We start from the raw sequence: 20,740 nt of genomic DNA on the forward strand, positions 1-20,740 counted from the left end.
CTGACGAAGGTAATATTCTCCAAGTGTTGCCATTAATTATCTCAAACTGGGAAGGTCAGGTTTCAAACTTGGCTCTGGTCAAGAGAAGTTGATATTAACTTCCCAAAGTCTAATGAGATGAACTAATCTCAGGGAAAATTTCAATATGAGTAGAGAGAAGGTATATACACATTTACATGCTCCATAGTCATGTAAGCTCTCTGAAAAGATGATTATTATTATTATTTTGGAGACAGAGTCTCACCCTATTGCCCAGGCTGGAGTGCAGTGGCGCAATCTCGGCTTATTGCAACCTCCACCTCCCGGATTTCAAGCGATTCTCGTGCCTCAGCCTCCCAAGTACTGGGATTACAGGCATGCACCACCACATACCTGGCTAATTTTTGTATTTTTAGGAGAGGCAGAATTTTGCCATGTTGGCCAGGCTGGTGAAAAGTTTTAAGAGATCTTATGAACCAAACATAAATTCATCCAAGGAACAACAACCAAAAAATGTATTTGAAACTGCATAGTAAGTGGCAATTCAGAGATTTGGACTTTCCTTATTTTAAAACAGAGTATTGTTTACACTGCCCTGGAGGTTGCTCAAAGATGTGTGTTTTTAATAAGATTCAATCATGTTTTCATTACAAGCAGTTACATTACTCCATAAGTATAATTTCCATGTACTGTATAGTAATAGTTTCAATACAATTAGCTGCTAGTGCCCAGCACAGTGTCTGAGACATTGTTTGTTTACTTAACAAATACTTATTGAAAATCAACAAACTGTTGATTCAAGACTTCTTGTTCTTCTTAGAATGGGTTATTGATTAAATGGCTTCAAACCCAATCCTCTACAACAAATCTAAATCTCCCTGTTAAATCGATCCCTGTCCACAGGCCCAGTTTCTTCACCCTTCAAGGAGACTGAAAACTTCCAAACCTCCTACCCTCCTTCACCACAGCAAAGATTAATAACCAGAACTCCTCATGTGTCCAAGCTTCTCCAGTACAACCTGGGGAACACACAGGCTATGCTTGAATAATTCCACATCTCTGAACCAAATGTGTAATTACATATGCAGACACCTAACTTACCAACTCATTCTCATAGATGACTTCTCATTTATTCCCCTGAGAATGTCCCTTCTCTGGCATGTCTCTCCCACGATGGCCAATCACAGGATAAAATTTGTGATGGGTTTTGCAGTTTCTAGCTGTGTAACAATCCCTGGGGTTGGTTTCCTCACTGCTGCAGGAACTGTAACCTTTCAGTTCTGGAATCACCTTCACCCAAATGGAAAACTTTCACATCTAATGATTTCATTGGAAACTGCAGAAATGTTCAACAGATGAAAGGTTGAAAAAAATGCAGAACACACATACACACAGGGTTTGCTATGCAAATACTTCAAAACATATTTTTAAATGAGTTTTAAATAATTGAAATAGCCTATAATATAACCCTGAAGAAAAAGGAATATATAAATAGTATACACAGTTAAAAGCCTAAATGCTTATTAAAAAGTCTAGGGCCGGGCACAGTGGTTCATGCCTGTAATCCTAGCACTTTGGGAGGCCGAGGCAGGTGGATCACCTGAGGTCAGGAGTTTGAGACCAGCCTGATCAACATGGAGAAACCCCGTCTTTATTAAAAATACAAAATTAGCTGGGCATGGTGGTGCATGCCTGTAATCCCAGCAACTTGGGAGGCTGAGACAGGAGAATTGCTTGAACCTGGGAGCTGGAGGTTGCAGTGAGCTGAGATCACTCCAGCCTGGGCAACAGAGTGAGAGTCCGTCTCAATTAAAAAAAAAAAAAAAAAAAAAGTCTAGAAGGATGCAGTCTATCCATAGCATTATCTAAAATATAGCTGAAAAAAACAGTGATTTCAAGGTATCTCTGGGAAAGCCTGGAGAGAAGAAAACAGTTTAACAATTTTAACTTTTTAACTTTTTAAAACCTACACTTTCCCAAAGTTATGTGACCATGGGAGTTGTTTTTACAGAAAGCATTTTAAATTATAAATCAGAATACACCTTGAGAAAGGTTGGAATGCAAGTCAGTTGTGTTATTTATCTCTAGGTGGCTTGCAAAATTATTTTTCTTTACCTATTCCTATTGCTTCAAACATTCTGTGACAAGCATGTTTATTTTGTAATTGAAAAAAATATTAAAAATGCAAAAAAATAGTGTTCATTCCCATTTAAGATCACTCTTGCTATTACTTATCCTACTGGCTTTGTCAGTAAAGCCAGTCTACAAGTTGTCTATAAGTTGTCAAAAAGCAAAGTGGTCAAGCAAATAGGTTCCAAATGACATCTGGATTCCAGGCTCATATCTGCCACTGCCTGGCCACATGATCTCAGACAAGTTATACCTTAAGCTGCAGTTTCCTCTTCTGTACAATCTGGATAACATCTACATCTACTGGATATGGGCTCGATGCGACCATTAAATATAGCAACATGTCATGCATTTAGCACAGTACCTAGTGAATCATAAATGTTCATTACTTGCATAACCAGAGTCATGCAAGCCACTGGTCACTGTTCTTAAATTACTGTGACCCTGACACTTTTAATTAGTGGAAATTTGAATACATTTACAAATATTCATTCAATCTCTGAAGCAATTAAGGCACCATATTATTTTATATACTACTTGTGAAACACATTTATTATAAGGTAAACTTACCAGGAGTACCCTGATGCTTAAGAAACTTTCCAAGTGCAGAGTTTATGCATGATTATACTGTATTCTACCTGAAAATTTCCATTAAGTTTACTTAGGAAAAAAATAGATCTTAATTATGTTGAGATTTTGATAGCAGCCAATTGCATTGAAAATATTGCTGTACAGTACATGGAAATTATAAAATAAAATCACTTTCTTTTTACATCAAAACTTAACCTGAAAGAAAATTTTTTTAAAATTTCTATATTACAACAAGAAGCGAATCCAGTAAAAAATACAAATCAATAAGTCTATTTGGCTGTATTTGTGCTATTAAAAGCTTTTAGTCGAGGGTGAGGCAAATTTTCAGACTATGACATTGTGCTGCCACCACACCTGAAAGAGTTACAGCTTTAAACAACCTGAAACAAATGCCACCCACTCTTATCCCCTGTACTAAGTCATGGGTCGCGGTCATCCTGAGAGATGGAGGAGTCAGAAGTTATAGACTTCTCTTGCTCTTTTTAATAACTGAAGTCAGCTTCTTGACAGTTTTACAGCCATTTGTGGTAAAGTATAATACCTCAATTTCTTGTTTATAGGAGGTAGGAAATCTGATTTTAATCCATGTGTAAAGAAAGTATATTCAATATATGATAACCTATGATTAGAATGGATGTCAAGTTTCTACCTCCTCTCTGAGTAATGATGCTTGTATACGACTTTACCATAGAAAATTTTCAGTCACTGCATATCAGTCTTAACAAAATCAAAGAAATGCAGTTAGAGTTACTTTCATCTTACATAAGAGAAAAGTGAAATATTAAGAGGTAAGGCAATTCTCAGAATGGTGAAGCAAGGAAAGAATCAGAATTACAATCACCTTGGTAGCATATTCCTAATCTCAGTGGGGGCATTTTTCTCCTCCAAAAGGAAATGTGATTTTCATTAAGATTAGTACACATTTTGCATTCAATGTGCCAAGAACAAGTTCCCTGGCACAAGAAGTTTCACAGTGGACTTATGAACTTTCTAACCAACTTCATCCTCCACTTCCTGGGAGAGGCAAATGAGAACAGGGAGTGTACTGTCCTTCACTGGTTTCAAAATAGTACAATAATGATGCCCACATCACAATCAGCTGTTTTCTAGCAATGTAATTAAGATTTCACAAACATAAACCAAATGGCTGGCATATACTGTATTATTGTCACGCTTTCATTATGTATTACTGTCTTCTTCCACAATGGAAGAAATTGTGGCTGAGAGAGGGGAAACAAAGTGCCTAAAGCCAGCAAGTGGCAGAGCACAGATTGAGGTCTAGGTTCTGTCTCCAAGCTCGCTATCCAGTAGCCGCCTGCCAAGTGCTATCTGACTTCTTGCTGGACCAGTTTTATTTGAAACCAAAACTAATGCTGTTAAATGCTAGAGTGCCAAGTGCACTGTTTCATTGCATCAGACAACTGTGAGGCAGCCAGCAGAGTTAAATGTAGAGTATTAGGCTTACTTAAAATGTTTTATGGAATACTTGATCCTATTAAATGATCGTTTCTTTAAAGTTTTTTGGTTTTTGTTTTGTTTTGTTTTGTTTCTCTTTTTGTGTGGGTTTTGTTTTTTGCTTGTTTCTTTGTTTGAGACAGAGTCTCGCTCTGTCACCCAGGCTAGAGTGCAGTAGCGTGATTTGGACTCGCTGCAGCCTCCACTTCCTGGGTTCCAGAGATTCTCACTCCACAGCCTCCAGAGTAGCTGAGATTATAGGCATGCACTACCACGCCTGCCTATTTTGTAATTTTAATAGAGACAGGGATTCCCCATGTTGGCCAGGCTGGTCTCGAACTCCTGACCTCAAGTGATCCACCCACCTTGGCCTCCCAAAGTGCTGGGATTGCAGGCATAAGCCATCATGCCCGGCCCATTTCTTTAAGGTTTTCTTTCATGGTAAATTCTGGCTTAGAATTTCATCTTATTTGGGAATAATGTAAAATGCTGATTTGTTGCCAAAAAACATTTATTTTTTTAAAAAGCACAAATCTGATTTCTACCACAATATTTGCAGTTTTGTAGCCATTTTGAAGAGTAACATTCAAAAAAACACTGGGAAGAAAGAATAAAAGAATACTCATACTTGTTTTTCCTATCTGCCCACATGACAATTGGATTCCTTGCATTTATGAGACCTCTAAATTCTCATCTTTTCTTTCATGAGCTAGAAGAAAACACCCTTCATTATTCGGTCTTATTCTTCAGCCCATTATTGTTCACATCAAAAGACTAATGTCCTCTACCAATTGAAGTCTGGAATCAAAATAGCAAGGAAATTGACAATTTAGATTTCAAGGTGTTGACACAAATGAGTATGAATTCTTAGGTACTAATTAGTCACACAATTAACGACTATTTCACTCTCAAACATACAACCTGTTCTATAAATAAAATAGCACTCTGCTGTAATTACTCAAATGGGGATATTTAGGTTGTAAAAAATAATATACCCTTTCTGTCTTGTTAAACAACCTTACCCATGATGGACAAAGTTTTTGTTTTTTCTAGATATAAAATGAACATGTTATTCAGAATTTTCACTTATATAGTACTGTTAATGAAATGCATATTTCTTTCAAAAATACTATGGCAGGGAATAATCCTAAATGAGAAGCTCAAACCAAGAATGGAATTTTATAATAGAGTGCTGAGAGGTATAAAACAGTAATGTTAACGGTGTGGCATTTAATGGTGTCTTAATAATAATTCATTGCTTAATGGCTATAAAAATGAATATTAAATAATCAGTTCAGTACTTTGCGTAACTGAGCTCCTATCGTTCCAATGGACAAGTAATTTGTCTCCATCTTCAACACTGACTTTTTGCTTGAGTTCACACAAACTCAAATACCACCTATACAATAACTGATCATTGTTTCTAGGTATCTGTGGAAATGATATTAAACCCTGCAAATTACACAAAAGAAGCAATAAAGAATATGGCCTTTTCCTTTTAGGGTTTCACAACAAATTGTAAACTGCATAAAGGTTATTAAAATGACAACTCAGTAGCAAAGGGTGAGTGAGGGGAATAAACCTAAATATCTATCAATAGGAGACTGGTTATATAAATTAAAATTCATCCCTACAAAGATATAATACATAGCTAGGAAAAAAATAAAGCTCTTTATGTAATAAAATGGAGTAATTACAAAGTAGATTGTTAAGTAAAAAAGAAATGTATGAAGCAGCACTCAATGTGTATAAAAAAGGGAGAAACTATATACGTACACACACTGGCTCATGAATATAAGGAGATGCACTAACCGTACAGTAGCCACTACGCACATGAGGCTCTTGAGCAACTGAGATGTGGCTAGTGTGACTAAGAAACTGACATTTTAATGGAATTAATTTACATTTCAAATCTGACTTGGTATAAAATTTTTTTTGCTAAAGACAACTTTATTGTTTTGAAAGACTTCGAATCATATAACCATGTGTCATGTAATATGTTATTTACATTAATTTTTTAATGTGGCTCCTAAAATATTTAAAATTGCATTTGTGGCTTATATTTCCATTGGACAGTGCTAGTTTAGAATGCTACCAGGATTCAAAAGTACTCATAACACTTTTTGCCTCTGGGAAAGAAATGGGTGACAGGAACCAAGATGCTAGAAGGAGATGTCTCACCGTTTTGTCATTTTGCTCTTTTGCTTTTTGTGACATTTGAATATGTTGCCTATTAGAAAAATAACGAATAAATAACATGGCCCATAAATCCCATTGTAAAGAACTGTCGTTGGCACAACCATCCATTTAATTTTGGACGAAATATTTTCCCCCACAATCAGATAGGGTACTTTTGAAGGGGTTATATATAGTCTTTGGCAGAAAACACTTCATAATAACCTAAGATCACAGAAGTGTTCCACAAACAGTACCCGAGTTACAAAGTGAATACAAGTGATCAAAGCCTTCAAACTGCTTGTTTAGTGGCAATACAGCCCAGCATTAGCACAGCTGCCTCTTCTTCTACCATCAGAAACTGCTCTGCTTTTATTTTCCCACCCACTGAATATATTTTGCTTGTTTTCTTCTTTCATCTTCATCCACATCCCCAAATAAAAACACAATTATTCTTCCATTTCCATTTAGCAAAGCATGCATCTACTTAGCTAACCAAAGCAAAAAATAAAAAATAAAATTCTCTCCTTGAAGAGAACTCCATGAAATTTAATTTTTTTCCATGAAGCAGTAGTGTAAATACATAAGCAGATCACACAGGGCAAAGGGAAAAGAAAGAAATATATATCATATACACAACTGAAAAATAATATATTTAAATATAAATGAAAAATAAAATTGTATATGAATGGGGTATTACCCCAAATCTCCCAGATTTTTCCATTTTATTTTGAATATAAATACTTTAAAATATTTTTCTTGAGATAACCAATTATAGAGCTTCAGCTGCATATAACAATGAAAACTATTTAATTAGAAGTGTCAAATTTAAGAAGCTGGCTGGTTCTCTAAGATTTAGGAATAAAAACATCTCCCTTCTCAAATCCTAAAGTGTCTCCTCCTTTTCTTGCACTCCTTCCACTTCCATAAGAATGTTTGACATAGGTCCATACTGGTGTGACATAGATCCACATTCTGAAAAAAGAGAGTCCTAGGGCCACGGTGATGACAAGTACAAAACCATCCACAATGGTTCAGCCACCGAGTGGCAACTAAGCTGAGATGAGTTCCTCTGTAAAAGTAGAAGTAAAAGATGCTGATCATGGAATTAAATCATTTCACTGTACTACTCACTCCCTGCATCCTAAACTGTATTTCTTGGTGCCGCAAGGCTATTCCTTTAATACCACTGGTATTTGTGGTACCTTTGTGTTCAAACCCTTCCAAATATCCATGGGATAACAGAAACTTGGTCTCTACCTTACCTACGCTTTATAGTAATATACGGAAACTGTGAATGTCCCAAATCCAAGACATTCAAACACCCCACTGCTGTCAACAAAAAAGAATGGATTTGGGTTATCAAAAAGTATAGTAAATATTCAAAATCCTCAGATAATTTTTAGAACTGCCACTAATTCAAACATGCATAACCTTAGTGTCCTAAATGATACACAAAAAATGAAAATCTCAAATCTCAAAGTGTTGCATCCCACATATATATATGAATCTTGAATTTGATTAGAAAGCTGTAAAAATTCTCCTAAATAAATTTAAGATTATATAACTTATAACCGTGTAACTAAATTAGTGTTGGAAATATGTTTCTAGGTTTCACAAGGATACCAGCACAAACTTCAGGACTACATTTTCCTAGCGTCATCTAAGAGTGAATTTCCTACATATTTCTACATAGAATCACAAACCTATGGTGTGAATTACTCTTGAATATTGTTTGTTTCAGATCAGATTGTATTTCAAAATGATGTATGGTAAAGTGAAGTGAACTAGAAAGTGGAATAGATTCTAGATATAAAACTCATCCCAATTCAAATGTGAGAGGAAAAATGAGTATATTTCCTCTTTTCAGATTACTAGCATTAAATATTTTTCGTTCAATCAAAGTCAAATCTCACTTTCCTAAAGGGAGGAACAAAGTTCATAGATAATAATCACAATAAAGTTTACCTACTTTCAGAGAAAGAGGAAACTGAAAAGACTGATATCATAGGATCACGAACATTGAAAATTTTATTTTATTTTTGGCAGGGCACAGTGGCTCATGCCTGTAATCCCAGCATTTTGGGAGGCCAAGGCAGGGGGATCACCCAAGGTCAGGAGTTCGAGATCAGCCTGGCCACCAGATGAAACACCGTCTCTATTAAAAATACAAAAATTAGCCAGGCATGGTGGTGCATGCCTGTAGTCTCAGCTACTCGGGAGGCTGAGACAGGAGAATCACTTGAACCTGGGAGGCAGAGGTTACAGTGAACTGAGAGCAAGCCGCTGCACTCCAGCCTGGGCAACAGAGTGAGACTCTGTCTCAAAAAATAATTTAAAAAATAAAAATAATTTTTATTTTAACATTTAAAATGTTATTAAATTTTATTTAAATTACCTAGTAGGGATCATTTAAATTTTACTTACGTTATCTAGCAGAAATAAATAAAATTTAAACATTCGTTTCACCTGCTGATGTTTTTTTCTACCACTTTCAGCTTTGCTCTCCTGAAGCACAGAAACAGTATTTTTTTTTTTGCTTTAAGTTAAAGCACCTAGCTGCTATCTGGAAATGGGGAACACCACATCTTATGTAGGAGCAAAAGACAGGAAGAACTCACCCCCACAGTGTGGTACGACAGTTTGCTCAGGAGTTTGCCACCAATAACTGAATCACGGATACCTGAGAATTATAGGAGCTGCCATAGACCAGGAAATACAGATACTGTCCTATAAGATAGTGACCCTGTCTCTCTCCTAATTCTATTAAAGCAGTGATACAGCAAGTGACTATCAGGCATAAAAAAAGAGAAAGAGTTGCTCTACCCTCGGAGGCTTCCATTTTGTGTGTAACTTGCATTCATCTTAGCATAAAGGAGAAAATGAATTCAATGACTCCTGTAATTATCTTGATTATGGCTAACAGGCCTAGAAACTGTGGCACATCCAATCAGGTCTGGGAATGGTAGGATAGTAGTCATTTTCCCGTTTAGCAGCTCAATTTCCTGTTTTTCCAGCACATCTCAATCAATACACAACTGTGGTAGCTATTAAAACTTTGGCTTCAGCCCCCGCTACTCCCCTTGGGATCATCTAATACTTCCTCGATTCCATTTCTCCAGAAATACTATGTGTGCATGTGCATGAAGGCAGATTTGAGAGCTGGAATCCTCAAGGACTGTAGATAAATGTCTCACCTAGATTTGAGCATCTTAACTCTACTTCCTTACAAACACATGTTGTTGTAATTACAGAAGCTATGCTGTAAAGCTTTACTTTAGGCTATAAGGTAAAAAGGTATATTTAATTTTTAAAAATACACCAGAATGCCTACCAACTACTTGGTGTTAATCCCTCAAATTAATCACACTGAGAATCAATGTAATTTTTCTAATGATTAATATTATTTTAAAGATATATTCCGATGCCTTAGCATTCAATCCTATTTAAAGTCAACCTACACACCATATTTTAAAACATCAGATTTTATAAGTACAACCATATTTTGAACCCAAACTACTATAACTCAGCTTTTATTCAACCACACTTCAGAGGTTTGCTTCTGAAACACTTTGACTATTCTCAAATATATGGTATTTTTACACCTTTATGTCCAAAGGAATTTTCTACAAGCCTGAAGTCATTACAAAAGAAAACCTCTGTCCTATTAAACCATACTTTTAAAAAATAATTGTTTATATTACAAATAATAATTGTTTATATAGCTCTGATTTCAATTGAGGAATTAAAAACTACAAATGGCCCAACAAATGGCCAGGCACGGTGGCTCACACCTGTAATTCCAGCACTTTTGCCGAGGCGGGCGGATCACCTGAGGACAGGAGTTTCAGACCAGCCTGACCAACAAGGAGAAACTTCGTCACTACTAAAACTACAAAATTAGCCGGGCATGGTGGTGCGTGCTTGTAATCCCAGCTACTCAGGAGGCTGAGGTAGGAGAATTGCTTGAAACTGGGAGATGGAGGTTGCGGTGAGCCGAGATCTCGCCGTTGCACTCCAGCCTGGGCAACGAGAGTGAAACTCCATCTCAAAAAAAAAAAAAAAGACACACACACACACACACTACAAGCCCGGCACTGTGGATCATGTCTGTAATCTCAGCACTTTAGGAGGCTGAGGTGAGAGGATCTCTTGAGGCCAGGAGGTTGAGACCAGCCTGGACAACATCTCTCCAAAAAGTACAAAAATTAGCTGGGCATGGTGGCACATGCCTGTAATCCCAGCTACTCGGGAGGCTGAGGTGAGGGGATCACTGCAGCCCAGAAGGCAGAGGCTGCAATAAGCTGAGATTGTGCCACTGCACTCCAGCCTGGGCCACAGAGCAAGACCCTGTCTCAAAAATAAATAAATAAATAAATAGCTACAAGCTACAAATAGAACTAAGTTTTCAACTTTCTATGAGTTGAGCTTAATAGGCCATATCTCCTGCCTTTACATTCTTTGCTGCCTTCATACTGAGATGACAATTCCAATTAAAGCACTTTGCCAAAATGCTCCAAAATTCAACTCCACAGATTTCTTACATCTAAAGTCAACGGTTTTAAAATATTTAAATTTATAAACAGCACAGTGAACTTAAATTATATGAAATAAATTACCCATGCTCACTCTACCATTTTTCTAAAGACTAGCCAATCTTTGAGAATCTTTTCCAAAGGATTCATTCCTCAGATATGAAGTTTGTATGCAAAACTGAAGACGTTTGGCCTTTTATAAATAGTCATGGGAAACTTCTTTCTCTCATACTTTTAGTTTGTTTTTACTGTAGCAGATGGGGGGAAAATTTTAGCAAAGCAAAGTCATAAAAAAAATCTCATAACAACTATCATACTAATGTTAGAACACCAAAAGCTTGAGTACATGAAGTATCTTGAACAACAATAAAAATACTTGCTGGAAATTATAAAGACATTTTGACTTTTAGACTCAAAAAACTAGATAGGAACTCCTTCCACCTTCGGTCCATTTCCTCCTATGCACATTTGTTTCTAAATATCTTCTTAATTATATCAGTCATTTTTTCTAAAGTTTCTCTGGCACAGAAGTCTGGAATTCTCTTTAAAATATATTCTAATATCTTATAAATGTTAAAAGTCTAAAATGTTTGCCAACAGCCAAGTCTAGTCTTTACTTGAAAAAGGAATCAATCACCAATCTCCATTCTGCAAAATCCTCTAGTATAAGATATATTTCACTCCATACAGATAATAAATAATTTTGTTTTAACCGACATTTCAGTTCATACTTAGAAGTCTCCTGTATACAATAAATTTTTAATTAAACAATGACTAGTTAATTTACTGATCTTATAAATTAGGCCAGTGGGTCAGCAAACTTTGTCTGTATAGAGCCAGAGGGCAAATATTTTTAGCTTGGCAGGCCATATGGTCTTTATCTGGACTATTCAACTATAATGTGAAAGCAGTTGGAGAATAATATGCAAATGAGCATGGGTGGCTGTTTGCCAGTAAAACTCTATAAATACAGGTGGAGGATAGCAGATTAACATCCGGAATATAGACAGAATTAAAACAAACAGATTGAAAAACAAAGGACTTGAACAGACATTTCTCCAAAGATGATTTACAAATGGCCAACGAAAAGGTATTCCAAATAACTACACGTTAGGGAAACAGGAATCAAACATGCAATGAGATACTACCACATACCCATTAGGATAGCAGCTACAGGGAAGTGGGGGGGGAGCTCCATAACATAAAAATTGGTGAAGAGAAATTGGAACCTCGTGTACTTTTGGTGAGAATATAAAATGATACAACCACTGTAAACAAACAAACAAACAAACAGTACGGCAGTTCTTCAAAATAAATAAATAAAACTGCTATATGATCCAGCCTTTCTAACAACATACCCAAAAGAACTGAAAGCAGGGTCTTCAAGAAGTATTTGTATACCCTTATTCATAGCAACAGCACTATTCACAATAACTAAAATGTGAACGCAACCCAAATATCCACTTACGGATGAATAGATAAGCAAAATGTGGTCTATACATACAATGGAATATTATTCAGCTATAAAAAGAAATAAAGTACTGATACATACTACAACACGTATGACATTACGTGAAATAAGCCAGTCAAAAAAAGACAGACTTTGACCTCACTTGTAAGAGGTACCTAGAGTAGTCAAAATCATAGAGACAAAGAAGAATGGTGGTTGTTGGGGGGCTGGAGAAAGTTGAATGGGGACATTACTGTTTAATGGGTTTAGAGTTTCAGTTTTGCCAGATGAAGGAGTTATAATGATGGATGGTGGTGATGGTTCAACAATATGAATGTGCGTTAACACCAATGACCATGCAGTTAAAAATGGTTAAGATGGTAAATTTTATGCTATGCATATTTTACCACAATTTAAAAAAAAAAAAAAAGGAGAAAAAAGGGGGAAAAAAGCAGGTAGAGGGCTGTTTTGACTTTCAGGACATAGTTGGCTAGACCATAGTTTGCTGACCCATGAGTTAGGCTGTTGCATTTTAAATTATAAGCATAGACATAATGTTTTAAGCCAGTAACAAAGTATCATTTATACACTAATATCATGTTCCTTTTATTCCTACAGATACATATAATTTCTGTAGTGAAGCTCTTAAGATTAGAAGGCTATTTCCCAGTGCCTAGAAAAATGTGTTTTATATAAAGTAAGGGTTCAGGAGTTTTTGACTGATTAATTAAAAGTAGTTGTCTTAATAACATGAAGTTTGGCATTTATTATTATATTAACACATCTGGCATTTCAATGACACCCAACCCATATAACTCACAATGTTGTAGAACACTAAATACGAGTTAAATGTGTGAAGGCACCAAAAAAACTTCAAACTATCCCTTTTGATGTTACAATTATTATTTAGAATGTTTCAAAGAAAAAGCAGCAGCTGAGAGGCCATAAAACTATTTTATTTTCCTAAAACAATCAATCATTCCCCGAATGGGCTAATTTATCATAGAATTAATAAAAGTGAGGATAAGGATATCAACTACGTTTTTCCTGAAATGTATTAAAATATTACAGAGTTAATGGTTAAATATAAACCAAAAATATAAGGTCATAATATTGTTATTCAATATCCTCTAATTCATGTAGAGATAATCTGATTTTGAAGGACAAGTATTGCACTGTTTTAACAAATAATTTCATTTTTCTTATTCAGTAATCAAAAATCCTACTTTTGAAATATTATTACACATTTAATAGCTGCCTAATATCAAAAAATAAGTATAGACTTTGTCATATGATGAAAAAAAATGCCAGTTTACTATGAGTTAAATTACATCATACCAAACACAGGAATATGTTACACATTACTTTGAAGACATAATCCAATATTTAATCTCCTTTTAAATGCTAGACATTTTATATGCATTGAAATTTGTAGTTTTTAAATATAAAATATAAACATGATTTTAAAAAGAATCAAGATAATGCTTTTATAAGGCCACTTTAAATAAAAATCATTTTTAGCCATTCAGTATAATCCATGGTAGAAAACATAGCCCTATGAAAAGCATAGGTTTGGAATCAGAGCTTGTTTCTAATAATCTTCCATTCCTTAGAGTTGTATGACCTTCAATGTGTTAATTAAGCTCTCTGATCCTCAGTTTCATTCACTGTAAAATGAAGTTAATATACTTATTCAAAAAGAAGTAGCAAAAGCTTTAAAAATAATACTGTAAAGCACCTACATGGAATCTTTCAAAAGGCAAAATAATGCTAAAGTTACAATCTTGAGTTCCTTACAAATGATTAGTAACAGCCTCTATTCTCTTTTTGGCATCAGCTCCATGTTAGCTGTTGATATCTACTTAATCAATGATTCTCAAATCTGGTCACACACTACAATCACCTGAGCAGCATTTTAAAACTAGCCATCCCCTGGTCCCAGACCAGGAGAATTAAAATCAGAATGGGCGGGGGTGTGAGAGCCCAAGAATTAGTGTGAAAGCACCCCAGATGACTCTCATGTTGAAACTTCAGAAAAGTCACTTAACTTCTAAGTATTCAAGAACTCAGTTCACACAGGGAAACTTTAGAACCAATAACACTCCCCTACGAAAGCTTAAGAAAGCAGCTGTTACATCATTCTTTAATTTTTCATATGCCTTCAATTAACCCCATAGCTCCAAAGCTGCAAAATGATAGAGAGCTTTTGTCCCCCTTGTACATTCCTGAAAATGTACTTCAGAATCAAAATATTAAGATCCTCAGGAGCAAGGTCAATTAAGCTTTTGACATTTAAATTTCGAAGGATTTTTTTTTGTAAAGCATATCTGGGTAAGTAAAGAACGTAAGCACTAGTTCCAAAGATAAGCACCCAAGTTGATGTCAGCAATCATGTTGCTTTTTCTAAGAGATTAATGTCACTTTACTAAGTACTAATATAGGAAACTTAAATAACTTTACTAATTGGATATCCACGTTAGAGAAGGAAATCACTTTTGGCTATCACTCTCTTTTCCAATGCAGCATTTCAATTTTCCAACAAGGGTCTCCAACAGTGTTGCTCTCTACAAAAAAACGCAAACCAACCTAGGATTTCCACTTCGTAGAAACAAATATAAAAATGATTTATCATTTTTCATCTAGATCACTATGCAAGTTAAGCCAGTCAACTTTCACATACATATGAAAACACACACACGAATTAGATAGGAGTATCTATGTATGTATATGTATAGTATACATAAAATATGTAAATATATAAGAATGTACATATCACATTTGAATATATATAAAGTTGCATGCAAACTTTTTGCTCAAAGGAAAACCGAAACTGTTGTGACTCAATGTCTTTTGACATCTGAACTCTTAGCCTCAAAACAAATGCCAAAAAGAAGCCCATAAGATACAGAACAACAAATATAAAGTGGATACTTCTGCATGATATTAAGAAAGGGATCTAAAGCCAGGCACAGTGGCTTGTGACTGTAGTCTCAGCTACTCAGGAGGCTGAGGTGGGAGGATTACTTGGGCCCAAGAGGTCAAGGTCAGCCTGGGCAACATAGCAAGACTCCACCCTGTCTCAAAAGAAAGGGATCTAATCTAGAATGGTAAGGGATTAAAGCAGTACAATGGAGGCCAAAATGAAAGACATTCAAGATGACCACAGTATCAGACCCTTTCAAGGCAGGGATTTCACCAGCACACACCCTAAGGCAGCCACTATTTCTTTGCACCGTCGCTTCCACTGAAAAGAAAATGACACCCAACCCACATAACTCACAATGTCGTAGAACGCTAAATGCGAGTTAAATGCGGGAAGGCACCAAAAAACCTTCAAACTATCCCTTTTGATGTTACAATTATTATTTAGAATGTTTCAAAGAAAAAGCAGCAGCGGAGAGGCCATAATACTATTTTATTTTCCTAAAATAATCAATCATTCCCCGAATGGGCTAATTTATCATAGAATTAATAAAAGTGAGGATAAGGATATTAACTACATTTTTCCTGAAATGTATTAAAATATTACAGAAGTAATGGTTAAATATAAGTTATCTGTTAAAATGTAGATTGTTATATCATACCATGGTCAAGAAAAGATTAAAAGCAATTAACAAAATGAACTAGGCACTTAAGAGTTTTTCTTCTGGTTTTACTACTAATTTGCTGGGACTTCAACACACTCACTCAGTGTTTCTGAGCTTCAGAGTCTCATTTATAAAATGTGGAGAACAAAACTTGGTGCTATGTTAAAATGACATGTTACAACAATGTAAAACTTGGAAAATTACAGAGGAATTCTTTCCAACAGTAATATCCAAGGATAAAGACTAAACTAGGCTTCATTGTCTATTAAAGTTATGAGTTATGATATAATTAGTCAGTTTTATAGCAAGAAATTTTCCTCCAAAACCTAACAATTATAACATATTAAGATTGCTGCCTGCCACCTCCAAAATATCCTTGTCTAGATATTTCTCCCCCAATTTAAACCTTTTATATTCTGGGTTTTTGAGAAAGAACAGAGGCAATACTGAATATTAAATATTCAACAAATCTTATATGACAGGCATATGCCAAAGGACAAGTTAGACAAGTGAAAGAAGACAAATGAAGTAGAGAGGTAATTTTTTAATGTTGATATTTTTCAGGTAATGATCACTTCTCTGAATAGAATAATGTCAGGTAAAATGATAGAACTACTGTGTTATTTTAGATAAGGTGTTGACACATTTTCCCTACTTAAATTTGAAAAGGGGAGGGCAAAAGTCCTTTAAAGATGTTTGACAAATTAGATAAAGCTCTTTTGTACTTCCTTTTTAAGCAAATAACTTATCAGTTTAACCTTTAAATTCTCAAAAGTGGCTGGGCGCACTGGCTCACACTGGTAATCCTAACATTTTGGGAAGCCAAGGTTAGAGGATTGCTTGAAGCCAGGGGTTTGAGATCAGCCTAGGCAACATAGCAAGACCTCGTCTCTACATTAAAATAAAATACCAAGAGTAAAGTCGGAAGGTTCTTACTATAGTTATGCTTGCCAGCAAAAAGTGTTTTTCTGTTTCTTCAACACAGAGCCACCTGACCTCACCTATTTACTTAAAGTCCCCAGTGACTTCTGAACACCCATGGGTGTATTTTGTGAAAGCAGGTATGTTTTTCTTTCTTGTTTTTGAAAGTACCTTAACCTAATCCATTTCCAAACCCGATTTAATTCTATTTTATTTTGCAATCCCTGAATACATTTCAGTATCCTGACAGCTGTCTCGTCAATTCACATAATTCTGCAGCTCCACTTAGGAATCTTGCTTGTATGCTCAATATCTTTCTACCAATATATTTCTTTACTCATCCTAATGTGAGAATATATGTAAGGAGAAATGATAATATTTAAACAATGAAAAACCTGGGGAAAGAAATGAAAGTCAACAGCGAGAGGAATATTTGCAGAGAGGAGAAAGTTAATTGGAGCAAAATGAAATAATTAATTCACATACTACGTTTCCTCTATGTAAAAATTATACTAAATATCTTTTAGATTAGTCATGTTGCTTTGAGACTTTTCCATGTTTCCTCTAGACAACTGCCAATGTTCGCATGGTCTCTGATGAATAAACATGCTGTGACTTGCTTCTAAGGAAACGCCTGTCATGTTCCAGGGAAAAATGACTTCTACACTCTTAAATCAGGAAAATTGTACAAGTCTCATTCATTAGTGACAACGTCGATTTTTCCCTAACGTTTCTATTTCTGGAATGCTCATATTCTCAATTGGGCATTTCTGCGTTCAGATTAACTAAGAAAATAAACTGTTGGAGGAACACTTAACGCTGGGGGGAAAAGAAGTTGTACTACATCAAATGAGTTTCCCACTTCAGAAGCTCAACTAGCATCCAGGTTACTCCTGAACTATTTACCAAGACCAAGGTTAATTTCGGGTTTTCTTCATCTCTTGCAGAACTACCTGTTCTCATTGCTGTTTACTCAAACGCTTAGCAAGGTGACTATTAGCATATCTGGCAGGAAGACATGCCTCATTTAACATTAACTCACCATGTGACAGCCCCTTCCTCTCTTCTCAAACATGTGAGGATAAAAAGAAAAGTAGAGTTGTTTGCAATCTGATTTGCCCTGGGTTTTGGCACCAGCAATTGGCCACAGGCACACACACCCCCAGTCAGAGGCGCGCACCCCGCTCGCTCCCGGAACTGTCATGCGGGCTGACAGCTGGCACACCCTCCTGTCCCCCTCCAACCGCCTGCAGAAAGCCCACTCCTTACAGTCACCTTGGCATTGCTCACCTGCCTGGGTCTCAGCCCATGGCCAAGGAAACTTTTGCCCTCCCTCCCCAGGAGCTCACTTACAGGTATCGTCCACCGCTCCCCCAGAGCCCAAACAAGGGCCCCTTTGTTACAATTTTTGCTCTCGGACTCCTCACCCAATTCCTGGCATTCAGCTGGCCTTCAGCAACCCAGGGCAGCCCCGGTAGGAAGGCAACCAGAAACGACCCGAGCCCTCCGCCCGGGCGGCCTCCGAGAAGGCCGGGAGGAAGCAGCCTCCCCGGCCGCGTGGAGGACAGCCAGTGAGTCAGGCCGCCGGCAGGGCAGCGAGTTGCCAGCCAGGTGAAATGGCCGAGGCCTCGCTATCCTCGCCGTCCTCGCCCTCCCCAGTGAGGGGCGGCGCGGCGCTTTGGGCTTACCCGACTGGGGCGTCCTGCGGGCGCGGGGTTCGGCCGTCCATCGCCCTGCGGGGCGCTGCGCGGGCTCCAGCTCCCAGGCGGCGCGTCACTGCTGGGGTGGGAGAGACCGGCGGGTCAGGGCGGGACGCACGCCTTCCCGAGGCCGGAGCGAAGCTGGCTGAGCGTCAAGAGCCCGCCCGCGCTGCCCCAGCCCGGGCCGGCCCGCCTCCCGGGTGCGCTTCCACCTGCGGGCCCCGGCTCCCAGCCCGCGGGCGCCGCCGCCGTCGCTGCAAGGTCTAGCGGGCGCCCAGAGCACCGCAGAGGAGGCGGCGGCGCTGCAGCCCCCGCCCCGTGGGGTTTACTGGGTAGCCATTTGGCGCCTCTCGGGGAGGGAGAGGAGCGGGGCCGGGCGCACGGGCACCGCCGCCACGCCGGCAGCGCACTCCCAGGCTCCTCCGGCCGAGTTTGCACAAACAAAACGCCCCGGGAAAACTTTTCCCTAAGAGAAGTTGGAAGGGCTGATCTCTCTTTTCCCACCCAAGGCTCCTACGTTCTTTCCCAAAGGAGACAGTAGCTCGCCTGTTCTCCCTCGCGGCTTCCTCTCCTACTCTTCCCTCCCCCGGCCCGCGCTCTTGCCGCTCGGCTCTCAAGCCAGGACTTGAATGGAGAAGCGGCAACCCCTGCGAGGCTCAGCCCAGCGCGGGCAGGGCCGACTCAGCGCCTCCCCTGTCCCGCGGGCGGGGTGCGGGCGTTCGCTGGGCGCTGGGGGCCTCGCTGGAGCCCGATCTCTCACTCACCCTGCCCCATTTCCCTGCCCGGAGTCCGGGAGCTCGCCGCCGCCTGTGCAGCACTGCCGCGCAGAAGTGGGGACGAGCTCGGCGGCATCGGAGCGAGGGAAGCAGCGAGCCGGAGAAAGGAACGGGGCGGGGGTGGGCCGGGAGCGAGTTGGAATTTCCTTCCCCCAGGGCTTCGGGTCTTTGGGGTCCGGCTGGGGAAGCTGAACCGAAAGGAAGCTCCCAGACGAGGTGTTCCCATTCCCACCGCTAGGGCTGCGCTTGGGGAAGGCTGGTGCGCCCGAGCCGGACAGGTGTGGGGGAAGGGAGGTTACCTGCCTTGCCAGGATCCGCGGGGAGGATTAGGGCCTCCGCGGAATGAGGACAGAAACTCGCAGAGTGGGACCTGCAGCTTGCCCTCCCTGGAGTCTGACCCTCGACGTCCAGGATTGTTTTTTTTTTTTTTTTTTAATTTGTGTTTTTAACTTGACCTCTAAGATTGCCATTCTTTTAAAAGTGCACCTGTGACACAGATCTTTCTAATTGATGGCAGGTTTAAGCTTGCCCTGTCTTCAGAGGCATTTTTTGTAAAAGCCTATAACAGCTCTGAACTGGACAACAGAATGTCTGATGACAGTCTATAAACTAAGAATTAACTGATAGATTGTATTCACTTATTGGAAGTTTTACAAGGGTAAAGGAATTAGACACAGATGTGTGCTTGTTTGAACGTTTTAGTATCCACGTGCATGCCTTTTACATGATTCTTTACACCTGACAGACAGGTACTAGGTTGGTGCAAAAGTAACTGCGGTTTTTGCCATTTTTAAAAGTAATGGTAAAACCGCAATTACTTTTGCACCACCCTAATTATTTACATATTTTATATTTTTCATAAGTGCCAATTGTTTTAAGATGCGAGCCATTCTGATGGGTCCAAAAATGTGTTTTCAGAAAACCATATGACATTAAGAAATCAACTTAAAATGACAGTTTTAAAAACATATTTGGATTAAACTGATGGAGAGATCTTACATGAAGGAACATCCTACAGGGGACTTCTGTTGTAGTACTAACATCAAGTAATAAACCTGTGTTAGCCACTGATAGAATAACATTTGGCAGGTATTAAAATTAAATTGATTTTAATGCTCCTTTAGTTGTTTATCCATTTCAGCAACAAAAAAGATTGCTGAACTAAATACCTAGCAGTGTGCCATTTGTCTATCATACGCAGGCATTGGTATTTCTTTCTTTCACTGCATAATGTAGTCCTTTCAGTGCATCTTAAATATGAAAAGAAAAACACATGACTCATTTGGATTGCAATACTGGAACCATATTAGAAAAAGTTGCTTTTAGAGATTTTAACTAAGAGTAAAGCAATTTATGTAAATACCTCTGGGTTTTAGTCTTTAAACAATAACTCTAGTTAAACAATTTCATGAATCATTTATGCTTCTGAACACGGAGCTGT

The 20,740-nt window shown here is 38.3% G+C and overlaps 1 protein-coding gene across 36 annotated transcripts in view; it reads right to left on the bottom strand.

The window, feature by feature from the left end:
* Positions 1–19,566, bottom strand: part of COBLL1 (cordon-bleu WH2 repeat protein like 1) — a 194,058-nt gene extending 174,492 nt beyond the window's left edge. For 8 of the 36 annotated variants that reach the window (XM_077956570.1, XM_077956564.1, XM_077956568.1 and 5 more), the window contains exons 1-2: positions 19,288–19,566; positions 18,512–18,602 (exon numbers count right to left, since the gene is read on the bottom strand). In XM_077956570.1, coding sequence (XP_077812696.1) covers positions 18,512–18,602; positions 19,288–19,525 — 329 coding nt within the window. In that variant the 5' untranslated portion in view covers positions 19,526–19,566. Of the gene's footprint in view, positions 1–18,511; positions 18,790–19,040 lie in introns of those variants that run through there. The other 28 variants (XM_077956594.1, XM_077956592.1, XM_077956590.1 and 25 more) reach the window with 12 other exon arrangements.
* Between the last annotated feature and the right edge of the window lie 1,174 nt (positions 19,567–20,740).

This window comes from Macaca mulatta, chromosome 12, assembly GCF_049350105.2.
Source record: "Macaca mulatta isolate MMU2019108-1 chromosome 12, T2T-MMU8v2.0, whole genome shotgun sequence".
In the NCBI taxonomy this organism is placed as follows: domain Eukaryota; kingdom Metazoa; phylum Chordata; class Mammalia; order Primates; family Cercopithecidae; genus Macaca; species Macaca mulatta.